Here is a 27,368-nt window from a genome sequence, read left to right on the forward strand (position 1 = left end):
AGAGTGTCAAGGACAAAGAGGAAAGAGGTACCTTGACAAAGACATATCACATGACCCGAAGCTACCATTATAACAAAGCTCGTGCTACTTACACATGATTGTTGCTTAAAAGGTTAGACAAGCCTTCAATGCTATCTAAATATGAAGCTTTGCAACCCATCGGGCTTACATGCCTGGTAACCAAAGGATGGATTTGACATGTCGGACAGATATGTTAGTGTATCATAGCGCTGAATGTTGCTGAAGATATAATGCTGTTCAAGATATTGGGTTCTACCACTCTTCTTTCTAAAGGTAAATTATTTACTTTGCACGTGACTGTAGTGGGTATTGTTTTACTTTGCATTTTACGCTTAGACACCAGAAATGGGCTTCAAACATTGTACACATGTTGGGAATCGAACGCAGGTCTTGGGTCTGACGAGCGCATGCTTTAACCACTAGGCTACCCCTAACGGAGAACGGGCGCTGGGCATGTTGCAGGTTGGCACATCAAGCAGGATTATTGCCAGACGATTTGGTTGCCATCATTCCACCATCATAAGACTTGCCAACAAATACCAACAAACGGGGAGAACGTCACCATCAGGACTATATAATTCTCAAAACTTTAGTACTATTGATCCCGACTGCAAATGCCGTAATTGTATACAACCATCATCCTCAAACATTTGTTATTGTGGATATCGTCACCCGGCATCAGTCTCATAAATGCTTCAGCGGTTGGTGGATTAATCAAGTAATTTGGAAACCATTCCCGTCTCACTTGCATATTAGGAGTACATGTCTTTCATCTTCAATATAGCCCTTGCAGGGCAGAATATACACATACGTTCATCATATGGGGTAATTGTTTGGCTGCCACATCCAACTGCAAGTCTGAAGCTATTGCACCAAAACAAGGTTATTACTTTCTACTTATAGGGGAGAAGTTGACATGCTAATGCGTGAGTGAGTGAGTTTAGTTTTACGCCGCACGCAGGGATATTCCAACTATATGGCGGCGGTCTGTAAATAATCGAGTCTGGACCAGACAATCCAGTGATCAACAGGATGAGCATCGATCTACGCAATTGGGAACCGATGACATGTGTCAACCAAGTCAGCGATGACCTGACCACCTGATCCCGTTAGTTGCCTCTTACAAGCATGGGTTGCTGAAAGTTCATTCTAACCAGGACGTTCACGGGTTGTTTCGTTGCGATTCATACTGAGAGTAATATTTCGTTTGGGTGAATTGTTCAAATCTTAAAATAGGGGGCGGTGGGGTAGCCTAATGGTAGCCTAATGGTTAAAGCGTTGCCTCGTCACGCCGAAGACACGGGTTCGAATACCCACATGAGCACAATGTGTGAAGCCCATATCCGGTGTCCCACGCCGTGATGTTGCTGGAATATTGCTAAAAGCGGCGTAAAACCAAACTCAGTCAGTCAGTACATTTGGGTGAAGCGTTTACGTTGTTGAAGGAAGCAGTCATAATATATCTGTTTGAAAATTCACATAAATGTATCTCTATCATCGCTATTAGACGGCGTTCATTAAAAAAAAACATACTCACGGAAAAGTCGTGCTCGCACAATCGCCTCTTATTTTCGTGAATATATATTTCTTATGGATATGAATAATCTTTGTCGCTTTTTCATAAGATCATTTAACTATTTCTCTTTGATGGATGAAAACTATCTATTAAAATATTGGGCCAGTCATAAATTCTTCAAGGAAAGTATATACATGCTTAAGACTGGGTAATAACATCACATCTACCTATGGTTGGTTCACAAACGTAGACGTCATTCCTGTGATCTGACGCTGGGGTAATTTCCTGTCTATGTAAGTTCACAGTTAATGTTAGAGCGTTAACGCCGAAGTCTCATTTCACCTATAACACGCTGGCTTGCTGCCTTCGAGCCTTTACCAGCCGGAATAGAGGGACATTACTCGCAAACAGACAATCGACTATCCGATCAATCCCAGACAACCTTTATGACAATTATCGGTTTCTCTGAACAATTTTCTCTCTTGATTTTCAACCAAAGCCGGGAGCCTTACCACATTTGTCACTTGTCACCTTCCCGCCTTCGTCGGTTCTTCAGGCAAGCATAAGATACTGATGGAATAAGACATTAAACACTTCGGAGGTAACCCGGTTTACAAAATAATCTTTTCGCTCTGCGCCATGAGAAACACAATCTTTGAAGAAAGACAGTTCAATCTGAAAATCTGGCGATTGGGCAGCCTGATGGTTCAAGCGTCCGCTAAAAGCGCCGTAATTTTCTCACTCACTCATCATAATCATTAGTGGATGAGTTTTGCGCAGTTGTAAACATATTCCAGGGATATCTGGGAACTGTGGAATAGGCTGCACACAATGGACAATCTGGTAACCGAGGTCAATTCCTTAACCACAAGACATCGCGGACACCGATAAACTGAAACCTCATAATCGTATGTATGTATGTATGTGTGTGTGTGTGTGTGTGTGTGTGTGTGTGTGTGTGTGAATGTATGTATGTATGCATGCATGTATGCATGCACGTATGTATGCACGCATGTATGTGTATATATATATATATATATATATATATATGCATGCATGCATATATGAATGAATGAATGTGTGTCTGTATATGTCTGTCTGTCTGTCTGTATGTATATATGTCTGTCTGTCTGTCTGTGTATGTATGTATGTATGTATGTATGTATGTATCTGTATGTATGTATGTGTGTGTGTATGTATGTATGTATATATGTATATATGTATGTATGCATGCATGCATGTATGTATGAATGAATGAATGTGTGTCTGTATATGTTTGTCTGTCTGTATGTATATATGTCTGTCTGTCTGTCTGTGTATGTATGTATGTATGCATCTATGTATCTGTATGTATGTATGTATGTATGTATGTATGTATGTATGTGTGTGTGTATGTATGTATGTATGTATGTATGTGTATGTATGTATGTATAATCGTATGTATGTATAATCGTATGTATGTATAATCGTATGAATGAATGTGTGTCTGTATATGTCTCTGTCTGTCAGTGTGTATATATGTATGTCTGTCTGTTTGTCTGTGTATGTATGTATGTATGTATGTATGCATGCATGTATGTATGTGTGTGTGTGTATGTGTGTGTGTATGTATGTATGTATTTATGTGTGTATGTATGTATGTATGCATGCATGCATGTATGTATGTATGTGTGTGTGTATGTATGTATGTATGTATATATGTGTATCTGTAAGTGTATGTGTATGAGTGTTCAAATAAATCACTGTAAGTTGTCAGTATGTAACGTCAGGCGCGTTGATTAAAGCTCCCTTACAGCACCTTGTGTATCGGCCACCTCCGTGGTGTAGTGGTTAGAGCGTCCGCCCGGACAGCGGAAGGTCGTGGGTTCGATCCCCGGCCGCGTCATACCAAAAGACGTAAAAATATTCTACTTGTTGGTCTCTGCCTGGCGCTCGGCAATAATGGGTACAACAAGGACTGGTTGACTCTTAAGTGCGACGGTGAACTCCATTTCACCTCACTTCACCTGGTGTATCGTAAACTGCCACGGTGGTTCTGGTTTGCCTAGAATTGAATCCTAGAAGGGACAAGCAAAATGGGGCAGAAATTAACCATAATAATGGCGATAATGATTTGGATGAATAAAAAGATAACCCGACATAGCGACAGTGTCCCTTCTAGGATTCCATACATGTGCACAACGAATTGTGGCACCTGTCACGCATGACCTCATTAGTCACTGACCATTTAGAGGACTAATGTATGGATCGCCAGAAATGATTGTCTTGGACAAGCAACACTAGATATCCCTGTCAAGAAACCGATTCGGAACAACACACACTTACAACCCTCCCAGTGGTTAAAGCGTTCGCTCGTTCATCATACCTGCATAATCTTAAGTATTGACATGGATAATGAATATAGCTATCACATATGTATAAATATCATCCTACCTGTATAATCGTAAGTATTTACATGGATAATGAGGAGTTAGCTGTAACATAGGTATAAATACCATCACACCTGTATAATTTTAAGAATGTGCAGGGAAAATCACTGTAGCTGTCACGTGGATATAAACACCATTCTACCTGTATAATATTGTGTATTTTTAAGGATAATGAATGTAGATAGTTGTCACATAGGTATAAGTTCCATTATACCTGTATAATAATTAGTATTTAAGATAAGATAAATGAATGAATAAATGAATATCTTTATTTCCTCCAGATTATATTCCGAAGATCATTATAAACATGTACACGAAATATTTACAGCAACATAATCACAGCAATATATTCACAACACATTCATATAGTCATATATATGTACAAAGAAAAATGAAAGGTCTAGAATACACAGTTTAGTGAGGGAAGCAAGGAATATAGGTATTTACAGAAGAGGACAATCATACATTTCCATGACATTTCATCAATATCGTTAGTAACTAGTAGTTCACCCCAGAAAATAGTGATGACATTTCATCTTCAGATAATAATTCTATTTGTACATAAACATCCACATCAAAGAGATCTATAAATTTTGAAAAGAAATTATTTCTGTTGTACATATAGTGTTCACAGTGTAGAATTACATGGCAGTCATAATCATTACAATATCTTTTGCAGAGTTCACAATGTTTTGAGAATTTTCCCCTTGAGCTGATTTGTACACAAAACTGTAATATACGTATCTTTAAACTGTGGGTAAAAAAACATCAAACAATACAATCTATGTACACCAAAAAAGTTGTGGGTCAAGCGATATCTATTCATATCGTGCCTTACACACACTTGAGATACCCATCGTTCAGTTTCAGATTTATTTATGCAATTAATAGTTATTCTTCGCCATGACGATTTACATGGAAACCTTCGAAAATCGAGATAGTCACTAAGATAATTGAAGAGATTGTATTTTAAACTGGTTTGACTAAGTGTGTCACATATACTGTGTAAGACAGCTGTTCTGTTTTGAAAGGTGGCTAAATGTACACAGAAAATATCCTTAAATGAAGAGTTACACTTGCTGTTGCACAGCTTGCCGAGAAATAATAGTCTACATTTATCTATATAACCATCCATGCTCCACAATCCAAGGTTACCTAGCACTGAAGCAGAGGAAAAGCGCACCGAAACCCTGAATGCATCTGGCAAAATATCTCTGTGTACTTTCTACCAAGTCATAATCTTTACCTCGAAGAATGGGTAAAAGTTCACAACCGTAAAAGCTCGTTGGAAGTATCATTCTTTTCCATATTTTAACAGAAGAAGTAGGGTGGAGATCTTTACCATTTAAACCAAGACTTTTTAGAGAATTTACAGATTGCCGTGCTTTCTGGCAGTATGAATATACTCTATAGATTTTGGGGATAGATCAGACGAAAGTAAAATGCCTCCATACTTAACACAATCACTTGTTGGTATGTCTGAATCACCAAATTTGAAAGAATAATTACCCAGACGTTTCTTATATTTGCAGAAAATGACACAAGTGCTTTTAGAACCGTTATACGTTAGACGCCACTTACAAGCATAGATATACACAGTATCAAGTGATGATTGAAGACCTTTTGGAGAGGTGGAAGCAAGTGTTGTGTCGTCAGCCAATAGAATACATGGGATATTAATGCCACTTACACAAATGCCATTGTTCAAATCTCTAAGTTCACATATCAAATCATTAATAAAAACAAGGAAAAACCAGGAAGACAAGACTCTACCTTGCCCAACACCTTGCTTGATAACATATTCATTTGATCTCAGACCACAATATTGCACAAAAGCAGAGCTTGATGTATAACTTTGATATAGGAGCTGCCACATTTTGCCCTTTATACCCATTTGATATAGCTTTAAAAAGAGTCCATTATGCCATATGCGATCAAACGCCTTCTCATTGTCCATAAAGGCTGTATAAACTGGAGAACCTCTGCTTAGATAATATGATAAGCTTTCGTTTAGAGTAAAGACTGAAGTGGTTGCCCCATGTTCCTTTCTAAACCCAAATTGGAGCTTGTCTGGAAATGAGGGTATGTATTCTTGTACCCAGATTTCTAGTCTAGCCAATAAGACTTTTTCCAAAAGTTTACCAATACAAGAAATTAGAGTTATTCCTCTATAATTTTTTGGATCATTTTTCGCCTTTTTACCTTTATATATTGGGATAATTACACCTCTTCTGAAAGTGCTAGGAACATATGCAGATCCTTAAATAGAGTAAAAAGTGCCGTTAATGTATTTACTATGTCATCCGGGCCAGGAGATTTATTTTTGTGGAGATTACTGATATGTTCCTTTACTTCATCACTTTCAATATGTTTACATAAAATATCTCCTTTGCATGAGGATTGTTTCTGGTTTATATTTCTAACCTTCCTGTCAACTGTTATTAGAAAGTTGCTATCAAATAATGGAGAGTAATGAGGTTTGGCGAGATCTGCAAAGTAATCACCCCATAGTTCACAAATATCTTCTGCCGTGTTTGCACATTTATGACCAAATACTAGCTCTTTAACAACTGGACTCTGTCGCCTCATTTTGCGAACTGATTTAAAGAAAGTACCTATATCAGCATCGGAGCACCTTTCTAATTCGCTACTTAAGTCTGACTGCTGTTTCCGTTTAGACTTACGATGTAATCGTCTAAATTCCCGCTTAGCTGATTTGTAATTAATATACAAAGGCGAGTTACCTGTCCTTGGTTTACCATCAACCAACCACTCGCGTCTAGCTACACGCATATTGTAATGCAAAAATCGTTTAGTCCGTCTGATTTCCAGTATGGCTTTAAATGTGCTTTAAAAACACCCGAAGGAATACACCGGTAACTGGCGGATTGTAGAGCATTTATAACATTACATGTGTTTGATTCAATTTCATGGGGAGGTAGGGGATGAGAGGGGATAGTAATTTCTGAGAGAAGTCGGGAAATCTCCTCGCTGTATACGTTAATGTCACATTGGTCAGCTTTATGCCATTTTGGAAAATAGAGGCTATCAGATTTGCGTACATGTTCCTGTTGTCTAGATACAATAGTAAGACATGGGTAATGGTCAGATACAGCGTAGCTACAATCATCCATTACACAACAATAGGCAAGCTGATCGGTCAGGTGTGACGGGAGGAGTATGTAATCAATGAGCGATTTAAATCTGCTGTCCTTACTTCTAAATGTATGGTCAGGCCCATGGTTGCGTAATGTACTAACAGCATGTATAAGATGCCGTTCTGTGATATAGTTATAAAGCACACTATCACGTGGGGATAATATGTTTTTACAGATATCTGCATTGAGGTCACCCAGTATAAAAGTATCACCCTTTTGACTAAGGATATCATACATATCAAAGAGTTGTTCAACTGTATCTACATACACAGAGTGCAGAACATTAGTAGAAGGTAGTCGGGAAGATATTACATATATATCAGGGTATCCATGTGCATATACAATAGAGGGACATTACTCGCAAACAGACAATCGACTATCCGATCCATCCCAGACAACCTTTATGACAATTATCGGTTTCTCTGAACAATTTTCTCTCTTGATTTTCAACCAAAGCCGGGAGCCTTACCACATTTGTCACTTGTCACCTTCCCGCCTTCGTCGGTTCTTCAGGCAAGCATAAGATACTGATGGAATAAGACATTAAACACTTCGGAGGTAACCCGGTTTACAAAATAATCTTTTCGCTCTGCGCCATGAGACACACAATCTTTGAAGAAAGACAGTTCAATCTGAAAATCTGGCGATTGGGCAGCCTGATGGTTCAAGCGTCCGCTAAAAGCGCCGTAATTCTCTCACTCACTCATCATAATCATTAGTGGATGAGTTTTGCGCAGATGTAAACATATTCCAGGGATATCTGGGAACAGTGGAATAGGCTGCACACAATGGACAATCTGGTAATCGAGGCAAATTCCTTAACCACAAGACATCGCAGACACCGATAAACTGAAACCTCACAATCGTATGTATGTATGTATGTATGTATGTATGTATGTATGTATGTATGTATGTATGTGTGTGTGTGTGTGAATGTATGTATGTATGTATGCATGCATGTATGCATGCACGTATGTATGTATGCATGCATGCATTATGTATGTGTATGTATGTATGCATGCATGCATATATGAATGAATGAATGTGTGTCTGTCTGTATGTATGTATGTATATATGTATGTATGTATGTCTGTCTGTCTGTCTGTCTGTCTGTGTATGTATGTATGTATGTATGTATGTATGTATGTATGTATGTATGTATGTATGTATGTATGTATGTATGTATGTATGTATGTATGTATGTATCTGTGTGTATGTATGTATTTATGTATGTATGTATATATGTATGTATGCATGCATGTATGTATGAATGAATGAATGTGTGTCTGTATATGTCTGTCTGTCTGTCTGTCTGTGTATGTATGTATGTATGTATCTGTATGTATGTATGTGTGTATGTATGTATGTATGTATATATGTCTGTCTGTCTGTCTGTGTATGTATGTATGTATGTATGTATGTATGTATGCATGTATGTATCTGTATGTATGTATGTATGTATGTATGTGTGTATGTATGTATATGTGTGTGTGTATGTATGTATGTATGTATAATCGTATGTATGTATAATCGTATGAATGAATGTGTGTCTGTATATGTCTCTGTCTGTCTGTGTGTATATATGTATGTCTGTCTGTCTGGTTGTCTGTGTGTGTATGTATGTATGCATGTATGTATGTATGTGTGTGTGTGTATGTGTGCGTGTATGTATGTATGTATGTGTGTGTATGTATGTATGTATGTATGTATGTATATATGTGTATCTGTAAGTGTATGTGTATGAGTGTTCAAATAAATCACTGTAAGTTGTCAGTATGTAACGTCAGGCGCGTTGATTAAAGCTCCCTTACAGCACCTTGTGTATCGGCCACCTCCGTGGTGTAGTGGTTAGAGCGTCCGCCCGGACAGCGGAAGGTCGTGGGTTCGATCCCCGGCCGCGTCATACCAAAAGACGTAAAAATATTCTACTTGTTGGTCTCTGCCTGGCGCTCGGCAATAATGGGTACAACAAGGACTGGTTGACTCTTAAGTGCGACGGTGAACTCCATTTCACCTCACTTCACCTGGTGTATCGTAAACTGCCACGGTGGTTCTGGTTTGCCTAGAATTGAATCCTAGAAGGGACAAGCAAAATGGGGCAAATATTAACCATAATAATGGCGATAATGATTTGGATGAATAAAAAGATAACCCGACATAGCGACAGTGTCCCTTCTAGGATTCCATACATGTGCACAACGAATTGTGGCACCTGTCACGCATGACCTCATTAGTCACTGACCATTTAGAGGACTACTGTATGGATCGCCAGAAATGATTGTCTTGGACAAGGAACACTAGATATCCCTGTCAAGAAACCGATTCGGAACAACACACACTTACAACCCTCCCAGTGGTTAAAGCGTTCGCTCGTTCATCATACCTGCATAATCTTAAGTATTGACATGGATAATGAATATAGCTATCACGTATGTATAAATATCACCCTACCTGTATAATCGTAAGTATTTACATGGATAATGAGGAGTTAGCTGTAACATAGGTATAAATACCATCACACCTGTATAATTTTAAGAATGTGCAAGGAAAATCACTGTAGCTGTCACATGGATATAAACACCATTCTATCTGTATAATATTACGTATTTATAAGGATAATGAATGTAGATAGTTGTCACATAGGTATAAGTTCCAATATACCTGTATAATAATTAGTATTTAAGATAAGATAAGATAACATAAGATAACATAAGATAAGATAAACTTTATTGTCCCGCAAGGGAAATTTGTCTTGCATTCAAAGAGCCAATACAAAGCATGTAACAGCAAATAATTTATATACATACATACAGTCGAGCACCGTTGTGTCGAAATCTGATAACTCGATATCTCCGTTTTCTCGATATAACATCACGGTCCCGTCAAAATCATCATTCATCATTTATCATTATTCAAGCTCTTTTAACTTGATACGGATGTCTCGATATTTTGGATATCTGGATATAATTTCATGGTCCAAACACGCGAAATTACCCCTTTAACTCGATATTTGAAACGAAACTCGATATTCACCTACCTTTCATGGGTAAGTATTGGGGCTAATTGAGTTGAAGGTGTCACTTGTTGTTATTAAATTAGGATTAATTAAGAAGGATTTAATTACGAAGTACTCATTTTACGACTTAATACTACTGATAACGGATTATAGTTTCGTATCAAAACATACATAGTGATATGTTATGATATGCCATGGTCTGATGTCTCGAAGTTAGGATAATTCGATATTTTTTTCTTGGTCCAATGAATATCGAGACAACGGTGCTCGACTGTATATACAATGTCAAGCTAATCACAATATAATGATGAATCATAACCAAACTACATAATATAATAATCACTCGTGCCACAACATTGATTTCACTATTACAATTTTGAAGGAAAATTTAGAAGTTTTATGCTGTAAGGGACAAATGATTTTGAAGTTCTTTTAGTTTTGTAATACATGATTTTGAAAAGGCGACCAGAAAGCAGAAATTCATAACATTCATTTAAAAGGTATGATGGATCCGATTGAATGGCCAGAACTTTCTTTTTAACTTTCTTGGATAAATGATAACTTTCTTGGATAATGGATAACTTTCTTGGATAATGGATAACTTTCTTGGATAATGGATAACTTTCTTGGATAATGGATAATGTTCTTGGATAATTACATGGATAATGAGTAGTAATCTGTCATATTACATATAAATATCCCCCTACCTGTATAATCTTTTTAAGGACAATTATTATATACTACAACCAATGTTATAAAAACATTATAATAAACATATTGAACATGGCAGAAATCGATAAACAATTACTGATAAAGAGTAATTAGTACATATGACAATCATAATTAGCAAACGGCAAATTGAATATGATTGAATATCATACATCAGTATTTGTTATCAGTATACGTTTTCAGAGTAGGTATTCCTCTACTATAAAATGCATATCACAATACATATTCCAGCGTTAGACAGTACAATAAATTGAAACAGAAATGGCGCGATCTTATTACAAAAGTATTACAAAGCTGCAATATCAGCAAAGGCACGATGCGGTCAAACAACCGCAGAAACATGAAGATAATGTAAAACGTCATAGCATATACTAAAGATTTAACATTCTATACCTAACACCCACACAGTGATTTGCATAGATTTGTTAACTTTGGTTAACTTTAAAATACAATTGTTAAGTGTATCATGTTTCTTTGCTGTTTCTTGTTGTCACACCGAGTCAATATAGGAACAGATTTCGGGTTAACCTTTTGTTTCAGTTTGGGAATCGACAAGTAAATTTCGGGTTAACTTATTATTATTACAATAAGTTAACCCTTAATTTACTTGTTAATTCTCAAGCTAAAACAATAAGGTAACCCTTAATTTACTTGTTGATTCCAAAGCTTAAATAATAAGTTAACCCTTATTTACTTGTTGATTCCCAAGCTAAAACAATAAGCTAACCCTTAAGTTACTTGTTGATTCCCAAGCTAAAATAATAAGTTAACCCTTAATTTACTTGTTGATTCCCAAGCTAAAACAATAAGTTAACCCTTAAGTTACTCTTTGATTCCCAAGCTAAAATAATAAGTTAACCCTTAATTGACTTGTTGATTCCCAAGCTAAAACAATAAGTTAACCCTTAAGTTACTTGTTGTATCCCAAGCTAAAATAATAAGTTAACCCTTAATTTACTTGTTGATTCCCAAGCTAAAATTATAAGTTAACCCGACATTTATATTTCTTCAAGACAATCTAATGATATACGAGACCAGGAGTCTACCTTTGATATGATTGGATTTGGAAAAACAAAACAAATATATGCATTTGCTAAACAAGAGAGATATATTATCATGTTTCAAAGATCACGTGATTATAACATTCAATACATACACAAAGGAAACATTATTCTATCTTTCCAAATATATAAGCTTTAGTAACTTCACCCGTGTTGGTGAGGGTTAGAATTGATCTTCAGTAACCCATGCGTGTCGTAAGAGGCGACTAACGGGATTGGGTGTCAGGCTCGCTGACTTGGTTGACACATGTCAATTGTGCAGATCGTTGCTCATAGGTTTATCAATTTAAGAACCCATATCCACTCATAATACTTGTAATTATGGCATTAGCAACTACATCCAACATCAGAAACTATATCTATCCAATAGGGGACATTCCTGGAGTTGCGCCCCCCTTGCCCGCTTGGGGCACTGCGGTAGTTACGGTCCAACAATCACGGGTTTGAACACTCAAGGGAGTATATCGGACTCGCTCGAACTTCAGTAAAACATTATACTTAGCGGTGTAAACACTTCTCTGAACAGTTTCGAAATACCGGAAGTACTCGTAGGACCGTAGTGCTTGGTGCCACCTCTTGGCGAAGTGGTAAAGGGGGATAACTGAGGAATGTTCCCCATTACCAGAAAATACATCTAGATGAGAAATTCATTTGTTTCATACAAAGATAAATTCGAGCAAACAACGTTTACAATGATAGCATAAGTAAATATTTACAAATATAAAATAACTACATACAAACTACCCTAACATTGCATTACATATAATGTTACCATTCCAATATCTGAAACAAAAATAATCCCAATACCAGAAACTAAATGATGACGAGAAAGTACATTTTTCATACAAAGATACATTTGAAACATACAATGTATACAATGATAACATAAGTAAATACTTACAAATATGAAATCGCCATGCACAAACTACCGTACTTTGCATTGCACATATTGTTTTCGTCCACCTTGTGTATCAGCAACAATGTTTAATTTAAATACGAGCTGCTGGGTGTCCATCCTGGTTGTCACTGATGGAAACACCACCATATACTGGACAAAATAAGTTAGGGATATTGGTATTTTTATGATTGATATTTTATCAGTGTGTCAATGAATAAATGGGTCATTATTCATAATTTCAAAATTTACATATATCCCCAACTATTTTTGTCCAGTATATTTCTGCTGGTTGGAGACTGTACTCCATTATTAGGATTTTCAGCAGAATCAAAGGGGCGACAGGGTAGCTTGCTGTTGGATTCATTAAGCATTGGCTCTACTTGAAATTGACGATATGTAATTTTGTGCATTCCTTTCGCAGAATTTAAATCCCAGTCATTAGGATAATAATTCTCTCGAATATTCTTAAGTATTTACAAGGATAACGAATGTAGATAACTCCCACATAGGTGTAAATACCATCACACCTGTATAATCTTAAGTATGGACATGCATAATGAGTAGCAAGCTGTCATATACGTATAAATATCATCCTACCTGTATAACCTTAATTTTATCATGGCTACGTAAAATACTCGAATTTGATTGGACAATTAATAAAATTAAACGCTATCAGTTGGACTGAAAATGTGTCTGATTTCATGACAGCTTCACTGAGCACGCATACAACACTGCCGCACTACTTCAGCTTGACCACCAACGCGGCTAATATCAACACAGTAGACGTGATGGAAATGCTTATAAAACATGCATTAAAACTCGAAGAATACAAATATATGATTTTACCTCCACAATTATTAGGGAACCTTACTGTCATATTACCTTCTATTATAAAAATATTCAAACCCAATTACAATGCATAGCCCTAAACATAAACAAACAATATCTAACTTATAAATCAGAAAGCCTTGTAGTGAGTGAGTGAGTTAAAATTTAACGTCATATCGGCAATATTTCAGCCATATCGTGACGAGAACATTTGATATTGAAAGGAAATATATGTATATTATAAAAACCTGCCGACGATGGACAGTAAAACAACTAGAATATCACAATTAGAATTAAAACTAGCGTGGAAAGTTTAAAACTAATAGCACTATTGGGACAAACAATATAAAAACAGGCTAGAGATCGTCAACAACAGAAGGTAGATCACCATACTAGGGACCATGGGGACTTACAGTACCTTTGCTACCTTCATGGACCCTAGCTGGATTTAAACCATCCCTTCAGCTGCTGGCGATTATAAGAAAGCCTTGTAAGAATACACCCCTATTTATACACAATTTGCAGTGAAACGTTAGTAAACTTTTGCCTACCTGGTAAATGGTATGCTTGTTTCCTTTTAGAATGGGAAATTCGCAAGATAACGGTCAGGCGAAACACCAAATGTTTTGCCACTCATACTCCATCATGTCCCGTTTCATCGTTAAAATGTATATGTCAAAAAATCAAAAATTGAACCACCAGAATTCTGCTTTCTTCCAGCTTTCCCGCAGTCACTACTGGTGATCCATGTTCGTATACTTTGAAAATAGCTTAGCCACAATCCAGTCCCAAATGATGAACACAATTTCCAAGGAATCCCAAGTGAGTCGCATGTACACAAATCATTGCGTTAGGCCAGCACTGTCACTCTTTTGTCGCATGCCGGGGTAGAGGCACGTACGTGAAATCATGATGGAAACTCGCCGGTCATAAAAATCAACAGTCTTTGATGAGTTACAACAAAGTTCAGTTCGCCTCTCGTCCCATGCCGGGTTTCGCTACGCGTTCGGCTTAAAATGAAATTTAGCGACTATCAATTCCTTTTAAAATTCATCTAATTTCCAAACACAGAACGTTTTTCTCCTAAATATATACAGTGATAATGAATGTAGAAAGTTTTCACATGGGTACAAATATCATCCTACCAGTATAACCTAAAGTATGTACATGGGTAGTGAGAAAAAAGATGTCACATAGGTATAAATATCATCCTACCTGTATAATCATAAGTATTGACAAGGATAATGAGTAGTCAGATGTCACATAGGTATAAATATCATCCTACCTGTATAATCATAAGTATTGACAAGGATAATGTGTAGTAAGATGTCACATAGGTATAAATATCATCCTACCTGTATAATCATAAGTATTGACAAGGATAATGAGTAGTCAGCTGTCACATAGGTATAAATGTCATCCTAAATGTATAATCTTAAGTTTTTATGAGGATTATGAATGTAAATAGCTGTCACATCCTACCTGTATAATATTAAGTATGTACATGGAGTGAAGTTATCTGTCACACATTTTAAAATAACTTCCAGTTTGTCAGAAATAAAACATCAATACGCCCACAGTATTTTTCACTGTTCATATTATCTAGTCACGTGCCTGACATTGTTTATGGTTTACACACACACACACACACACACACACACACACACACACACACACACACACACACACACACACACACACACACACACACACACACACACACACACACACACACACACACACACGCACACACACACACACACACGCACATTTCTTTTGGGAAATACATCAAAAGATTTAGTCATAAATCTGATAAATGATTACTAATGAGTGAGTAAGTTAAGTTTCACGCCACTTTTAGCAATATTCCAGCAATATCACGAAGGGGGGACACCAAAAATGGGCTTCACACATTGTACCCATGTGGGGAATCGAACCCTGGTCTTCGGCGTGACGAGCGAACGCTTAAACCACAAGGTTACCCCACCGCTACGTTTAGTAATGACATATTCAGGGACAAAACCCATACTTAAAAACACAAATTCTGAAAGGGGAGTGGTGTGACAATGGCGTGTCACGCGCGACTGAAGCTGACGGCGCTTTGAAGATACCAGATCATTGAAAACAGCCAAAGGGAAATTGTTATAATGTCAGGAAAATATTGCGTCAACTGAGTTAGCCTTAAAGGTTGGTTCAGCCTCTATCGTCGATCCATCTCATCCCACACATATCCTATGGCTAAACAGCCACAGGAGGGGCGGGGCAGTACTGTTGCGTTGCCTCAAAAGGTGTGTAACAATACAGGCATGATTATACTTCTGCATACGTCATACAGTTATATGGTTTTCTTCTTGACGTGATGTTATATATGGACAAGTCATTAGTGTTTCTCGCCTGCAGATAACTTTTCCAAAGGATGATATTGTGTTTTGATAAACATAAAATGTCTTCGCAGCATACCCTGGGTGTTGGTTGTCAGCAAGCCGAGGCATTGTCTTAGCGTTATTTACGGTCAAACGATAAGGGTCCGGTTACAAACTGCCTCACAGATATGATGTCTGTTGCTAATTGCCACTTAAATAAAGGGCTGGTTACAAACTGACACTCAAATAAAAGGCTGGTTGCAAACTGCCTCTCAGATAAGGGTCCGGTTGCAAACTGCCCTTCAGATAAGGTGATGGTTGCAAACTGCCTCTCAGATAAGTGTCCGGATGCAAACTGCCACACAGATATGATGCCTGTTGCAAACTGCCACTCAAATAAAGGGCTTGTTGCAAATTGCCACTCAGATAAGGGTCCGGTTGCAACCTGCCACTCAGATAAGGTACTGGTTGCAAACTGCCACTCAGATAAGAGTCCGGATGCAAACTGCCTCTCAGGTAAGGTGCTGGTTGCAAACTGCCACTTAGATAAGGTGATTGTTACAAACTGCCACTCAGATTAGGGTCCGGTTGCAAACTGCCACTAAGATAAGGTGCTGGTTGCAAACTGTCACTAAGATAAGGGTCCGGATGCAAACTGCCACTCAGATAAGGGTCGGGTTACAAACTGCCGCTCAGATAAAAAGCTGCCTGCAAAACTGCCACTCAGATAAGGGTCCGGCTGCAAACTGCCGCTAAGATAATGTGCTGGTTGCAACATGCCACTCAGATAAGGGTTTGGATGCAAACTGCCGCACAGATATAATGCCTGTTGCAAATTGCCACTCAAATAAAGGGCTGGCTGCAAATTGCCGCTCAGATAAGGGTCCAGTTGCAAACTGCCACTCAGATAAGGTACTGGTTGCAAACTGCCACTCAGACAAGGGTCCGGATGCAAACTGCCACATGATATGATGCCTGTTGCAAATTGCCACTCAAATAAAGGGCTGGTTGCAAACTGCCACTAAGAAAAGGGTCCGGATGCCAACTGCCACTAAGATAAGGTTCCGGATGCAAACTGCCACTCAGATAAGGGTCTGGATGCAAACTGCCACTCAGATAAGGGTCCGGATGCAAACTGCCACTCAGATAAGGGTCCGGTTGCAAACTGCCACTAAGATAAGGTGCTGGTTGCAAACTGCCACTCAGATAAGGGTCCGGATGCCAACTGCCACTCAGATAAGGTGCTGGTTGCAAACTGCCACTAAGATAAGGGTCCGGATGCAAACTGCAACTCAGATAAGGGTCGAGTTACAAACTGCCACTCAGATAAAAAGCTGCTTGCAAAATTCCACTCAGATAAGGGGCCTGTTATGAAGCTGCCTCTCAGATAAGGGTTGGGTTACAAACTGCGGCTCAGATAAACGGCTGCTTGCAAACTTCCACTCAGATAAGGGTCCACTTGCAAACTGCCACTCAGATAAGGTGCTGGTCGCAAAATGCCGCTCAGATAAGGGTCCAGTTGCAAAGTGCCACTTAGATAAGGGGCTGGGTGCAAACTGCCACTGATAAAAGGATCCGGTTGGAAACTGCCACTCAGATAAGGGTCCGGATGCAAACTGCCCTTCAGATAAGGTGATGGTTGCAAACTGCCTCTCAGATAAGGGTCCGGATGCAAACTGCCACACAGATATGATGCCTGTTGCAAACTGCCACTCAAATAAAGGGCTTGTTGCAAATTGCCACTCAGATAAGGGTCCGGTTGCAACCTGCCACTCAGATAAGGTACTGGTTGCAAACTGCCACTCAGATAAGAGTCCGGATGCAAACTGCCTCTCAGGTAAGGTGCTGGTTGCAAACTGCCACTTAGATAAGGTGATTGTTACAAACTGCCACTCAGATTAGGGTCCGGTTGCAAACTGCCACTAAGATAAGGTGCTGGTTGCAAACTGTCACTAAGATAAGGGTCCGGATGCAAACTGCCACTCAGATAAGGGTCGGGTTACAAACTGCCGCTCAGATAAAAAGCTGCTTGCAAAACTGCCACTCAGATAAGGGTCCGGCTGCAAACTGCCGCTAAGATAATGTGCTGGTTGCAACATGCCACTCAGATAAGGGTTTGGATGCAAACTGCCACACAGATATAATGCCTGTTGCAAATTGCCACTCAAATAAAGGGCTGGCTGCAAATTGCCGCTCAGATAAGGGTCCAGTTGCAAACTGCCACTCAGATAAGGTACTGGTTGCAAACTGCCACTCAGACAAGGGTCCGGATGCAAACTGCCACATGATATGATGCCTGTTGCAAATTGCCACTCAAATAAAGGGCTGGTTGCAAACTGCCACTAAGAAAAGGGTCCGGATGCCAACTGCCACTAAGATAAGGTTCCGGATGCAAACTGCCACTCAGATAAGGGTCTGGATGCAAACTGCCACTCAGATAAGGGTCCGGATGCAAACTGCCACTCAGATAAGGGTCCGGTTGCAAACTGCCACTAAGATAAGGTGCTGGTTGCAAACTGCCACTCAGATAAGGGTCCGGATGCCAACTACCACTCAGATAAGGTGCTGGTTGCAAACTGCCACTCAGATAAGGGTCCGGATGCCAACTACCACTCAGATAAGGGTCGAGTTACAAACTGCCACTCAGATAAAAAGCTGCTTGCAAAATTCCACTCAGATAAGGGGCCTGTTATGAAGCTGCCTCTCAGATAAGGGTTGGGTTACAAACTGCGGCTCAGATAAACGGCTGCTTGCAAACTTCCACTCAGATAAGGGTCCACTTGCAAACTGCCACTCAGATAAGGTGCTGGTCGCAAAATGCCGCTCAGATAAGGGTCCAGTTGCAAAGTGCCACTTAGATAAGGGGCTGGGTGCAAACTGCCACTGATAAAAGGATCCGGTTGGAAACTGCCACTCAGATAAGGGTCCGGATGCAAACTGCCCTTCAGATAAGGGTCCAGTTGCAATCTGCTACTAAGATAAGGGTCCGGTTGCAAACTGCCACTCACATAAGGGTCCGGTTGCAAACTGCCACTCAGATAAGGGCCCGGTTGCAAACTGCCGCTCATAAGGTGAGGGTTGGAAACTGCCCCTCAGATAAAGTGCCCGGTTGCAAACTGCCACTGAGATAAGGGTCTGGTTGCAAACTGCCTCTCAGATCAGGGTCCGGTTACAAACTGTCACTCATAAGGTGAGGGTTGGAAACTGCCACTAAGATAGGGTCCGGTTACAACCTGCCACTCAGATAAGGTGCTGGGTGCAAATTGCCACTCAGATAAGGGTCTGGTTGCAAACTGCCACTCATAAGGTGCTGGTTACAAACTGCCACTCAGATGAGGGTCCGGTTGCAAACTGCCTCTCAGATAAGTACCCGGTTGCAAACTGCCACTCTTAAGGTGAGGGTTGGAAAGTGCCACTAAGAGAAGGTGCTGGTTGCAACATGCCACTCAGATAATTTGCCGATTGCAAACTGCCTCTCAGATAAGGGTCCGGTTGCAAACTGCCACTCATAAGGTGAGGGTTACAAACTGCCACTCAGATGAGGGTCTGGTTGCAAACTGCCTCTCAGATGAGGGTCCGGTTGCAAACTGCCACTCAGATAAGTGCCCGTTTGCAAACTGCCACTCCTAAGGTGAGGGTTGGAAACTGCCACTAAGATAAGGTGCTGGTTGCAACATGCCACTCAGATAAGTTGCCGGTTGCAAACTGCCACTCAGATAAGGGTCCAGTTGCAAACTGCCACTCAGATAAGGGTCCGGTTGCAAACTGCCACTCAGATAGGGTCCGGTTGCAAACTGCCACTCAGATAAGGTGCCGATTGCAAACTGCCTCTCAGATGAGGGTCCGGTTGCAAACTGCCTCTCATAAGGTGAGGGCTACAAACTGCCACTCAGATGAGGGTCTGATTGCAAACTGCCTCTCAGATGAGGGTCCGGTTGCAAACTGCCACTCAGATAAGTGCCCGGTTGCAAACTGCCACTCCTAAGGTGAGGGTTGGAAACTGCCACTAAGATAAGTTGCCGGTTTGAAACTGCCTCTCAGATAGGGTCCGGTTGCAAACTGCCACTCAGATAGGGTCCGGTGCAAACTGCCACTCAGATAGGGTCCGGTTGCAAACTGCCTCTCAGATGAGGGTCCGGTTACAAACTGCCACTCAGATAAGGGTCCGGTTGCAAACTGCTACTCAGATAAGGTGCTGGTTGCAAACTGCCGCTCAGATGAGGTGCTGGTTGCAAACTGCCTCTCAGATAAGGTGCTGGTTCTAAACTGCCACTCAGATAAGGGTCTGGTTGCAAACTGCCTCTCAGTTGAGGGTCTGGTTGCAAACTGCCTCTCAGATGAGGGTCCGGTTGCAAACTGCCACTCAGATAAGTGCCCGGTTATAAACTGCCGCTCCTAAGGTGAGGGTTGGAAACTGCCACTAAGATAAGGTGCTGGTTGGAACATGCCACTCAGATAAGTTGCCGGTTGCAAACTGCCACTCAGATAAGGGTCCAGTTGCAAACTGCCACTCAGATAAGGGTCCGGTTGCAAACTGCCGCTCAGATAGGGTCCGGTTGCAAACTGCCACTCAGATAAGTGCCCGGTTGGACTCTGCCACTAAGATAAGATGCTAATTGTAACATGCCACTCAGATAAGTTGCCGGTTGCAAACTGCCACTCAGATAAGGGTCCGGTTGCAAATTGCCACTCAGATAAGGTCCGGTTGCAAACTGCCACTCAGATAAGGGTCCGGTTGCAAACTGCCACTCAGATAAGGGTCCGCTTGCAAACTGCCGCTCAGATAAGTGCTCGGTTGGAAACTGCCACCAAGATAAGATGCTAATTGCAACATGCCACTCAAATACGTTGCCGGTTGCAAACTGCCACTCAGATAAGGGTCCGGTTGGAAACCGCCACTCAGATAAGGGTTCGGTTGCAAACCGCCACCAGATAGGGTCCGGTTGCACACCTGCCGCTCAGATAAGGGTCCGGTTGCAAACTGCCACCAGATAAGTTTCCGGTTGCAAACTGCCTCTCAGATAGGGTCCGGTTGCAAACTGCCACTCAGATAAGGTGCTGGTTGCAAACTGCCACTCAGATAAGGGTCTGGTTGCAAACTGCCACTCAGATAGGGTCTGGTTGCAAACTGCCTCTCAGATGAGGGTCCGGTTACAAACTGCCACTCAGATAAGGTGCTGGGCACAAACTGCCACTCAGATAAGGGTCCAGTTGCAAACTGCCACTCCTAAGGTGAGGGTTGGAAACTGCCACTAAGATGAGGTGCTGGTTGCAACATGCCACTCAGATAAGTTGCCGATTGCAAACTGCCTCTCAGATAAGGGTCCGGTTGCAATCTGCCACTCAGATAAGGGTCCGGTTGCAAACTGCCACTCAGATAGGGTCCGGTTGCAAACTGCCACTCAGATAAGTGCCCGGTTGGACACTGCCACTAAGATAAGATGCTAATTGTAACATGCCACTCAGATAAGTTGCCGGTTGCAAACTGCCACTCAGATAAGGGTCCGGTTGCAAATTGCCACTCAGATAAGGTCCGGTTGCAAATTGCCACTCAGATAAGGGTCCGGTTGCAAACTGCCACTCAGATAAGGGTCCGCTTGCAAACTGCCACTCAGATAAGTGCCCGGTTGGAAACTGCCACTAAGATAAGATGCTAATTGCAACATGCCACTCAGATACGTTGCCGGTTGCAAACTGCCACTCAGATAAGGGTCCGGTTGGAAACTGCCACTCAGATAAGGGTTCGGTTGCAAACTGCCACTCAGATAGGGTCCGGTTGCACACTGCCGCTCAGATAAGGGTCCGGTTGCAAACTGCCACTCAGATAAGTTTCCGGTTGCAAACTGCCTCTCAGATAGGGTCCGGTTGCAAACTGCCACTCAGATAAGGTGCTGGTTGCAAACTGCCACTCAGATAAGGGTCTGGTTGCAAACTGCCACTCAGATAGGGTCTGGTTGCAAACTGCCTCTCAGATGAGGGTCCGGTTACAAACTGCAACTCAGATAAGGTGCTGGGTACAAACTGCCTCTCAGATAAGGGTCCAGTTGCAAACTGCCACTCCTAAGGTGAGGGTTGGAAACTGCCACTAAGATGAGGTGCTGGTTGCAACATGCCACTCAGATAAGTTGCCGATTGCAAACTGCCTCACAGATGAGGGTCCGGTTGCAAACTGCCACTCATAAGGTGAGGGTTACAAACTGCCACTCAGATGAGGGTCTGGTTGCAAACTTCCTCTCAGATGAGGGTCCGGTTGCAAACTGCCACTCAGATGAGGGTCCGGTTGCAAACTGCCTCTCGGATAAGTGCCCGGTTGGAAACTGCCACTAAGATGAGATGCTAATTGCAACATGCCACTCAGATAAGTTGCCGGTTGCAAACTGCCACTCAGATAAGGGTCCGGTTGCAAACTGCCACTCAGATAAGGTCCGGTTGCAAACTGCCACTCAGATAAGGTGCTGGTTGCAAACTGCCAGTCAGATAAGGGTTCGGTTGCAAACTGCCACTGAGATAGGGTCCGGTTGCACACTGCCACTCAGATAAGGTGCTGGTTGCAAACTGCCACTCAGATGAGGTGCTGGTTGTAAACTGCCACTCAGATAAGGGTCTGGTTGCAAACTGCCTCTCAGATGAGGGTCCGGTTACAAACTGCCACTCAGATAAGGTGCTGGGTACAAACTGCCCCTCAGATAAGGGTCCGGTTGCAAACTGCCACTCAGATAAAAGGGGTCGGTTGCAAACTGCCACTCAGATAAAAGGGGTCGGTTACAACAGGCACTAGCGATGGTCCAGACTCGTCTGCACTAATGACATTTGAGTCCCTCTGTCATCTTACATCTTGATGTACATCATTAGCGTCAGAGGCGTCACTGGTGTAGGAAACGTCAGCTTCGACGTTGGGATAGTCGACGTCGGGCTACTGTCATGTTTTCTGGCAAACCGAGGTTCCATTTCGCCTTCCGTATGCGAAGTAATCAGGTTTGGACACGTCCTATATATAGATCGTTTTAGGCGGTTGGCCATTAATGGTTCGGGGTGGTATCTCATAGACTTGCCGAACTGTGGTCCATACTGCCCATGGCAGCGTCACAGATGAATACCATGAGAACATTGTGGTGCCATTTGCACAGGGTGTTGGATAACGTTACAACTTTCAGGACCACAATGCCAGGATTATGACACCATCCAAACATCATATCTGTACTGACCAGCATTCAGTCATGACCTTTTCCCCAATGAACACGTCTTGGAGGTCATGGCAGACGTGTGCGTCAACGTTAAAATCCACCTACCACTTTCAATAAACTCGGTAGTGCTTTCACCAATGAGTGGAAAAACATGAGTAAGTGTGCCACTGGTGGACTAATCCGAAGCATGCCTTCAACAATTTGCGATTGTCTGGCTAACGAAAGTGTTTTCAGTGACAATGACTTAAAAATGCAAATTCCTAATTAGACCAGCGACCTCTTTAACGGCCTGATTTCAATTTGCCAATACAATGGGAATCAGAAGATAGGTCTTCATGATTCCCAATATCACATACTTGGCCATATACTCATGGAAACGAATACGGGAACACATGAAAGTACAAGTGTTCCTTTATTCTTTTCCAGATTTCTTCACAAGGTCAGTATTGCACTGTGGGTGCAATTCTGGAAATAAATAAAGGAACACTTGTACTTTCATGTGTTCCCTTATTCGTTTCCATGAGTATATTATATCTTGAAACATGCATCATTCAATTTCAGAATAACTCACACACACGTGTACCCTCCCACCCCACTCCTCCCCCCCCACACAAACGTGTACACTCATACTCGCACACGCACGTGCACATACATAATCACTCGTGTTAGCATTAATTGCCATAGGACATTCTTGCAAATGACATATAATTTCATACATGTAAATACAACCAGATTACAAAGACATAATTCTCTATTAGATAAGATCAATTAACATGTGTTACAATCAAGAGAAACGTTATTTCAACATATCCACACATTTGTGAACTATTTGAAGTATATTGGACAAAATAAATTAGGGATATTTGTATTTTTATGATTGATATTTTGTCAGTGTGTCAATGAATAAATAGATCATTATTCATAATCTCAAAATTTACATATATCCCTAAATATTTTGTCCAGTATACATACAATATATACAATTCACCTAACATTGTAATGGCGTCAGTTATAAAATATAAATTGTAAACATCCTGTACAAGAAAACGATCAATTAATATAATGTCATGTTCACTTCTTACAAACATTGTAAAAGTACGCCTACGCGTTGAAATATAACTTTTGTCAGCATTTACATACTTTAATCTTTGAACAATATGACTTATACGAAACGAGTGCAAAATTTCACACTCGTTTCGTATAAGGCGTGTGACACTTACACAATAATCTCTATTTATCATGTCCAGCGTAAGCACATTTCTCTTGTGATAATACTTCAAGAGTGACATTGTGTGTAGTTTAGCCACTCAGATTAACGTCATTTTTCTTCATGCACTTGATATTGATGTCACATATCCTGGGGTGAATTTGGCATGGCCTCACTATGGTTTCAGCAGTTCAATTGCTATGATGGGAAGCTTCTTCAAAAGGATCAATCCTAGGTCTGTTAGAATCAGCATGAGATACAAGTCAAAATGTCCGCTTAAGAGAGCATAGTCACAAGCCTGTGCACCTCTCATCGTTAGCAGTGTCGTGTTACAATTAGCCCTTAGCAGTATCTCCACTATATCTTTTCTACCTCTCAAGGCTGAAAAATGCAATGGTGTTAGCCCATCTTTGTTTTTGAGGTTGACGTCAGCCCCAGCGTGGATGAGTATCTCCGCAATAGTAGAGTTACCGTTGGCACATGCAATATGGAGAGGCGTTACTCCCTTGATATTTTCATTGTTTACATCCGCACCACGTTGAACGCATAGTGAAACTAGTGATGAATGGCCCAAATATGTACTTAGACTGAGGAGAGACTCATTGGTAACTGTCCTTGCATTAACATTAGCCCCGCGATCTAATAGTTCACGAGCCACATCTACACTGCCTGAAAGAACTGAGTGATGAAGTGGAGTTTCCCCTTTTTGAGATGGGGCGTTGATATCCATGTCAAGTGCTAAGAGAAACATCAGCAGTTTTCTAGCAGGCAGTGTTGCTGCGTGGTGGAGAACAGTCACACCTTTTGCAGTTTTACGCTGAACATCACAATGCATTTGTAAGAGGGATATCGCTGTCTCCTCATTTCTCCTCATGCATGCAACATGAAGGGGTGTCAGTCCTTCTACAGTTGTTGAATTGGGGTTAGCACCTTCAGCAAATAGTATCTTTAGTATATCCGGATGGCCGCACTGTGCCGCAAAGTGGCATGGTGTCCACAGCCTTTTATCAGCTATATGGACATCTCCATCGTGTGATATCAAGAGTTTTACAAGTCCTACATTGCCCACATCACAAGCTGTATGTAGTGGTGTTTTGCCATCATTCAATCTCGCATTCGTATCCCCTCCGCTAGAAACGATGACTTTGACTACACTTTCGTGGTTACTCATAGCAGCCACATACAGTGGATTTGAACCAATGTTGTTCCTTGCATTGACGTTCAACCCAGCTTTTATAAGCGCTTCTACTGTTTGTGTATGTCCATGTGCGGCTGCAAGAATAAGAGCTGTATCTCCTGTCCTGGTTGTCATGTTCAAATCGTTTGCTCCTGCCCTATGAGTGTGAGAACATTTTGCTTCAAACCATTCGTCGCAGCAATGTGTAGTGCAGTCTCCCCTTTACTGTCTCTGTGAGAACGTCTCATGTTAATATCTGCACCATACCGTAAGAGGGCTCTCACGAAGTAATCATCTGTTTTTTCTGCAGCATAATGGATAGGTGCATAACCAGACCCACACGTTTTATTGACACTTGCTTTGTTCTGTAAAACACACTTAAAGATCTGCTTATGGTTCCCTATTACTGCCAGGTGTAATGCTGTAAGGGAATTGGGACCTTTGAAATCGACAGAACACCCATGTTTAAGTAACAATTCCAAAATGTCCTTATAGCCTCTATGAACAGCTGTATGTATCAAAGCAAAACCAGCCTGGTTTCTGATATGTGCACTGAACATATTCAGAGCACTTTCGACAGATTTAACTGCTCTAAGAGATCCTGTTTCCACTATCAAATGCAAGGGCGTGTTGCCATCCTTGTCCCGATCCAGCATGAAATTAAACCTCTGTTTCCACATGGTTATGATGTCACAATGTCCTGAGGCAGCTGCCAAGTGAAGCGCTGTTTGTCCCTTCGTATTTGTTTTCAGATTTTTCCTGACGCCATACGAAATAACTTCCCGAACGACTTCGTGGTTGCCTGTTTCCACAGCTGTATGCAATAACGATTTCCCATCCCGTCTTAGTAGATGAACATTAGCTCCTCTTGACCGCAGTATTCTCATCAAAGCAATTAATGAACCTCTGACTGCCAGATGTAATGGACTTAATCCATCAAAAGTGCATCCGTTTATTTCACCTCCTCTCCTGTGCAATAGTTTGACTAATTCAATATTTCCTTGAAGGCTTGCAAAGTGCAAAGCAGTCCAACCTTTTTCATCTCTCACGTTTACCACAACTGCAAAATCAATCAGTGATTCAACGATTTCTTTTAAACCCTTTTCAGCAGCTTTTATGAACATTCTGTTGAAGTCAATACTTCGGTGTTGATTCTGAAGGTTCAGCTTTCTAATAAGTGTCTTGATTATAGCAGTTTGGTTATTGTCGATGGCAGTTTGGAATGCTGCCTCCACAAAATCACTTTCACGTGATACTGCGCGGACATGCTCTGCATAATACGACTGCATAAGTTCAAACGCAGACTGGTTGCCATATTCACAACAACCAAGTACAACTTCTGCTACCATTTCTTTTGAAAATGTAGAATTCTGCACAATGCTTCTGATGAGCTTTTCATCATTATTGCTGCACAAGGTAGAGGAATGAATGGTTTGATCTTGCATCTTTCACGCGCAATACTCTTTCTATAGTTGCCTTTGAAAAAAGCTCCACGACTCCTTCGTGTGTCTTAAACACACTGTGAGTGAGTACTTCTGAAATGTTACCTTCAATCAGTTCAGAAACGAGTCTATTCATCAAATCTGACATGGGCCATTTAACCAGACGTATGTCTAAACAGGAACTGATAGTTCCATCATCATTGAACTGAACAATGTCCTTCAGATATGATAGGCGGCAATGATCAATTATGAACTTCAGTTTATGCTTACCAATTACAGCAGCTACTCTTTCCTGAACTGAAGCATGGGAAAAGCAAACAAAATGTTCCTCTGTCTTCA

General features: G+C 40.9%; 2 protein-coding genes and 2 long non-coding RNA genes across 5 annotated transcripts; 2 read left to right on the plus strand and 2 right to left on the minus strand.

The window, feature by feature from the left end:
- Positions 1 to 16,173: 16,173 nt before the first annotated feature.
- On the plus strand, positions 16,174 to 23,491 carry LOC124264970. Its single transcript, XR_006895303.1, has 15 exons — positions 16,174 to 16,212; positions 16,273 to 16,301; positions 16,422 to 16,480; positions 16,601 to 16,691; positions 16,873 to 16,931; positions 17,111 to 17,200; positions 17,472 to 17,856; positions 19,736 to 19,800; positions 20,122 to 20,271; positions 20,510 to 20,569; positions 21,045 to 21,134; positions 21,819 to 21,967; positions 22,531 to 22,680; positions 22,711 to 23,159; positions 23,269 to 23,491. It is a non-coding gene; the product is annotated as an uncharacterized LOC124264970 (long non-coding RNA).
- On the plus strand, positions 17,936 to 18,864 carry LOC124264971. Of its 2 annotated transcripts, XR_006895305.1 has the most exons (4): positions 17,936 to 17,951; positions 18,223 to 18,252; positions 18,432 to 18,521; positions 18,793 to 18,864. It is a non-coding gene; the product is annotated as an uncharacterized LOC124264971 (long non-coding RNA). The 2 variants fall into 2 exon arrangements; XR_006895304.1 differs by lacking the exon at positions 17,936 to 17,951 and having other exon boundaries at positions 18,118 to 18,252.
- A 445-nt stretch (positions 23,492 to 23,936) lies between the features above and the next one.
- LOC124264967 (putative ankyrin repeat protein RF_0381) lies at positions 23,937 to 25,726 on the minus strand. The gene has a single exon (XM_046699751.1). The coding sequence runs from the start codon at positions 25,720 to 25,722 to the stop codon at positions 24,586 to 24,588; it is 1,137 nt and encodes a 378-aa protein (XP_046555707.1). The 5' UTR covers positions 25,723 to 25,726; the 3' UTR covers positions 23,937 to 24,585.
- Positions 25,725 to 26,936, minus strand: LOC124264964 (putative ankyrin repeat protein RF_0381). Its single transcript, XM_046699749.1, has one exon. The coding sequence runs from the start codon at positions 26,934 to 26,936 to the stop codon at positions 25,725 to 25,727; it is 1,212 nt and encodes a 403-aa protein (XP_046555705.1).
- Positions 26,937 to 27,368: the final 432 nt, after the last annotated feature.

This window comes from Haliotis rubra, unplaced genomic scaffold, assembly GCF_003918875.1.
Source record: "Haliotis rubra isolate DU_JTF1 unplaced genomic scaffold, ASM391887v1 Scf952, whole genome shotgun sequence".
Lineage (NCBI taxonomy): Eukaryota > Metazoa > Mollusca > Gastropoda > Lepetellida > Haliotidae > Haliotis > Haliotis rubra.

Coding starts and splice junctions, on each gene's coding strand:
- LOC124264967 (XM_046699751.1), bottom strand. CDS start 25,722: ATGACAACCAGGACAGGAGATACAGCTCTTATTCTTGCAGCCGCACAT.
- LOC124264964 (XM_046699749.1), bottom strand. CDS start 26,936: ATGGTAGCAGAAGTTGTACTTGGTTGTTGTGAATATGGCAACCAGTCT.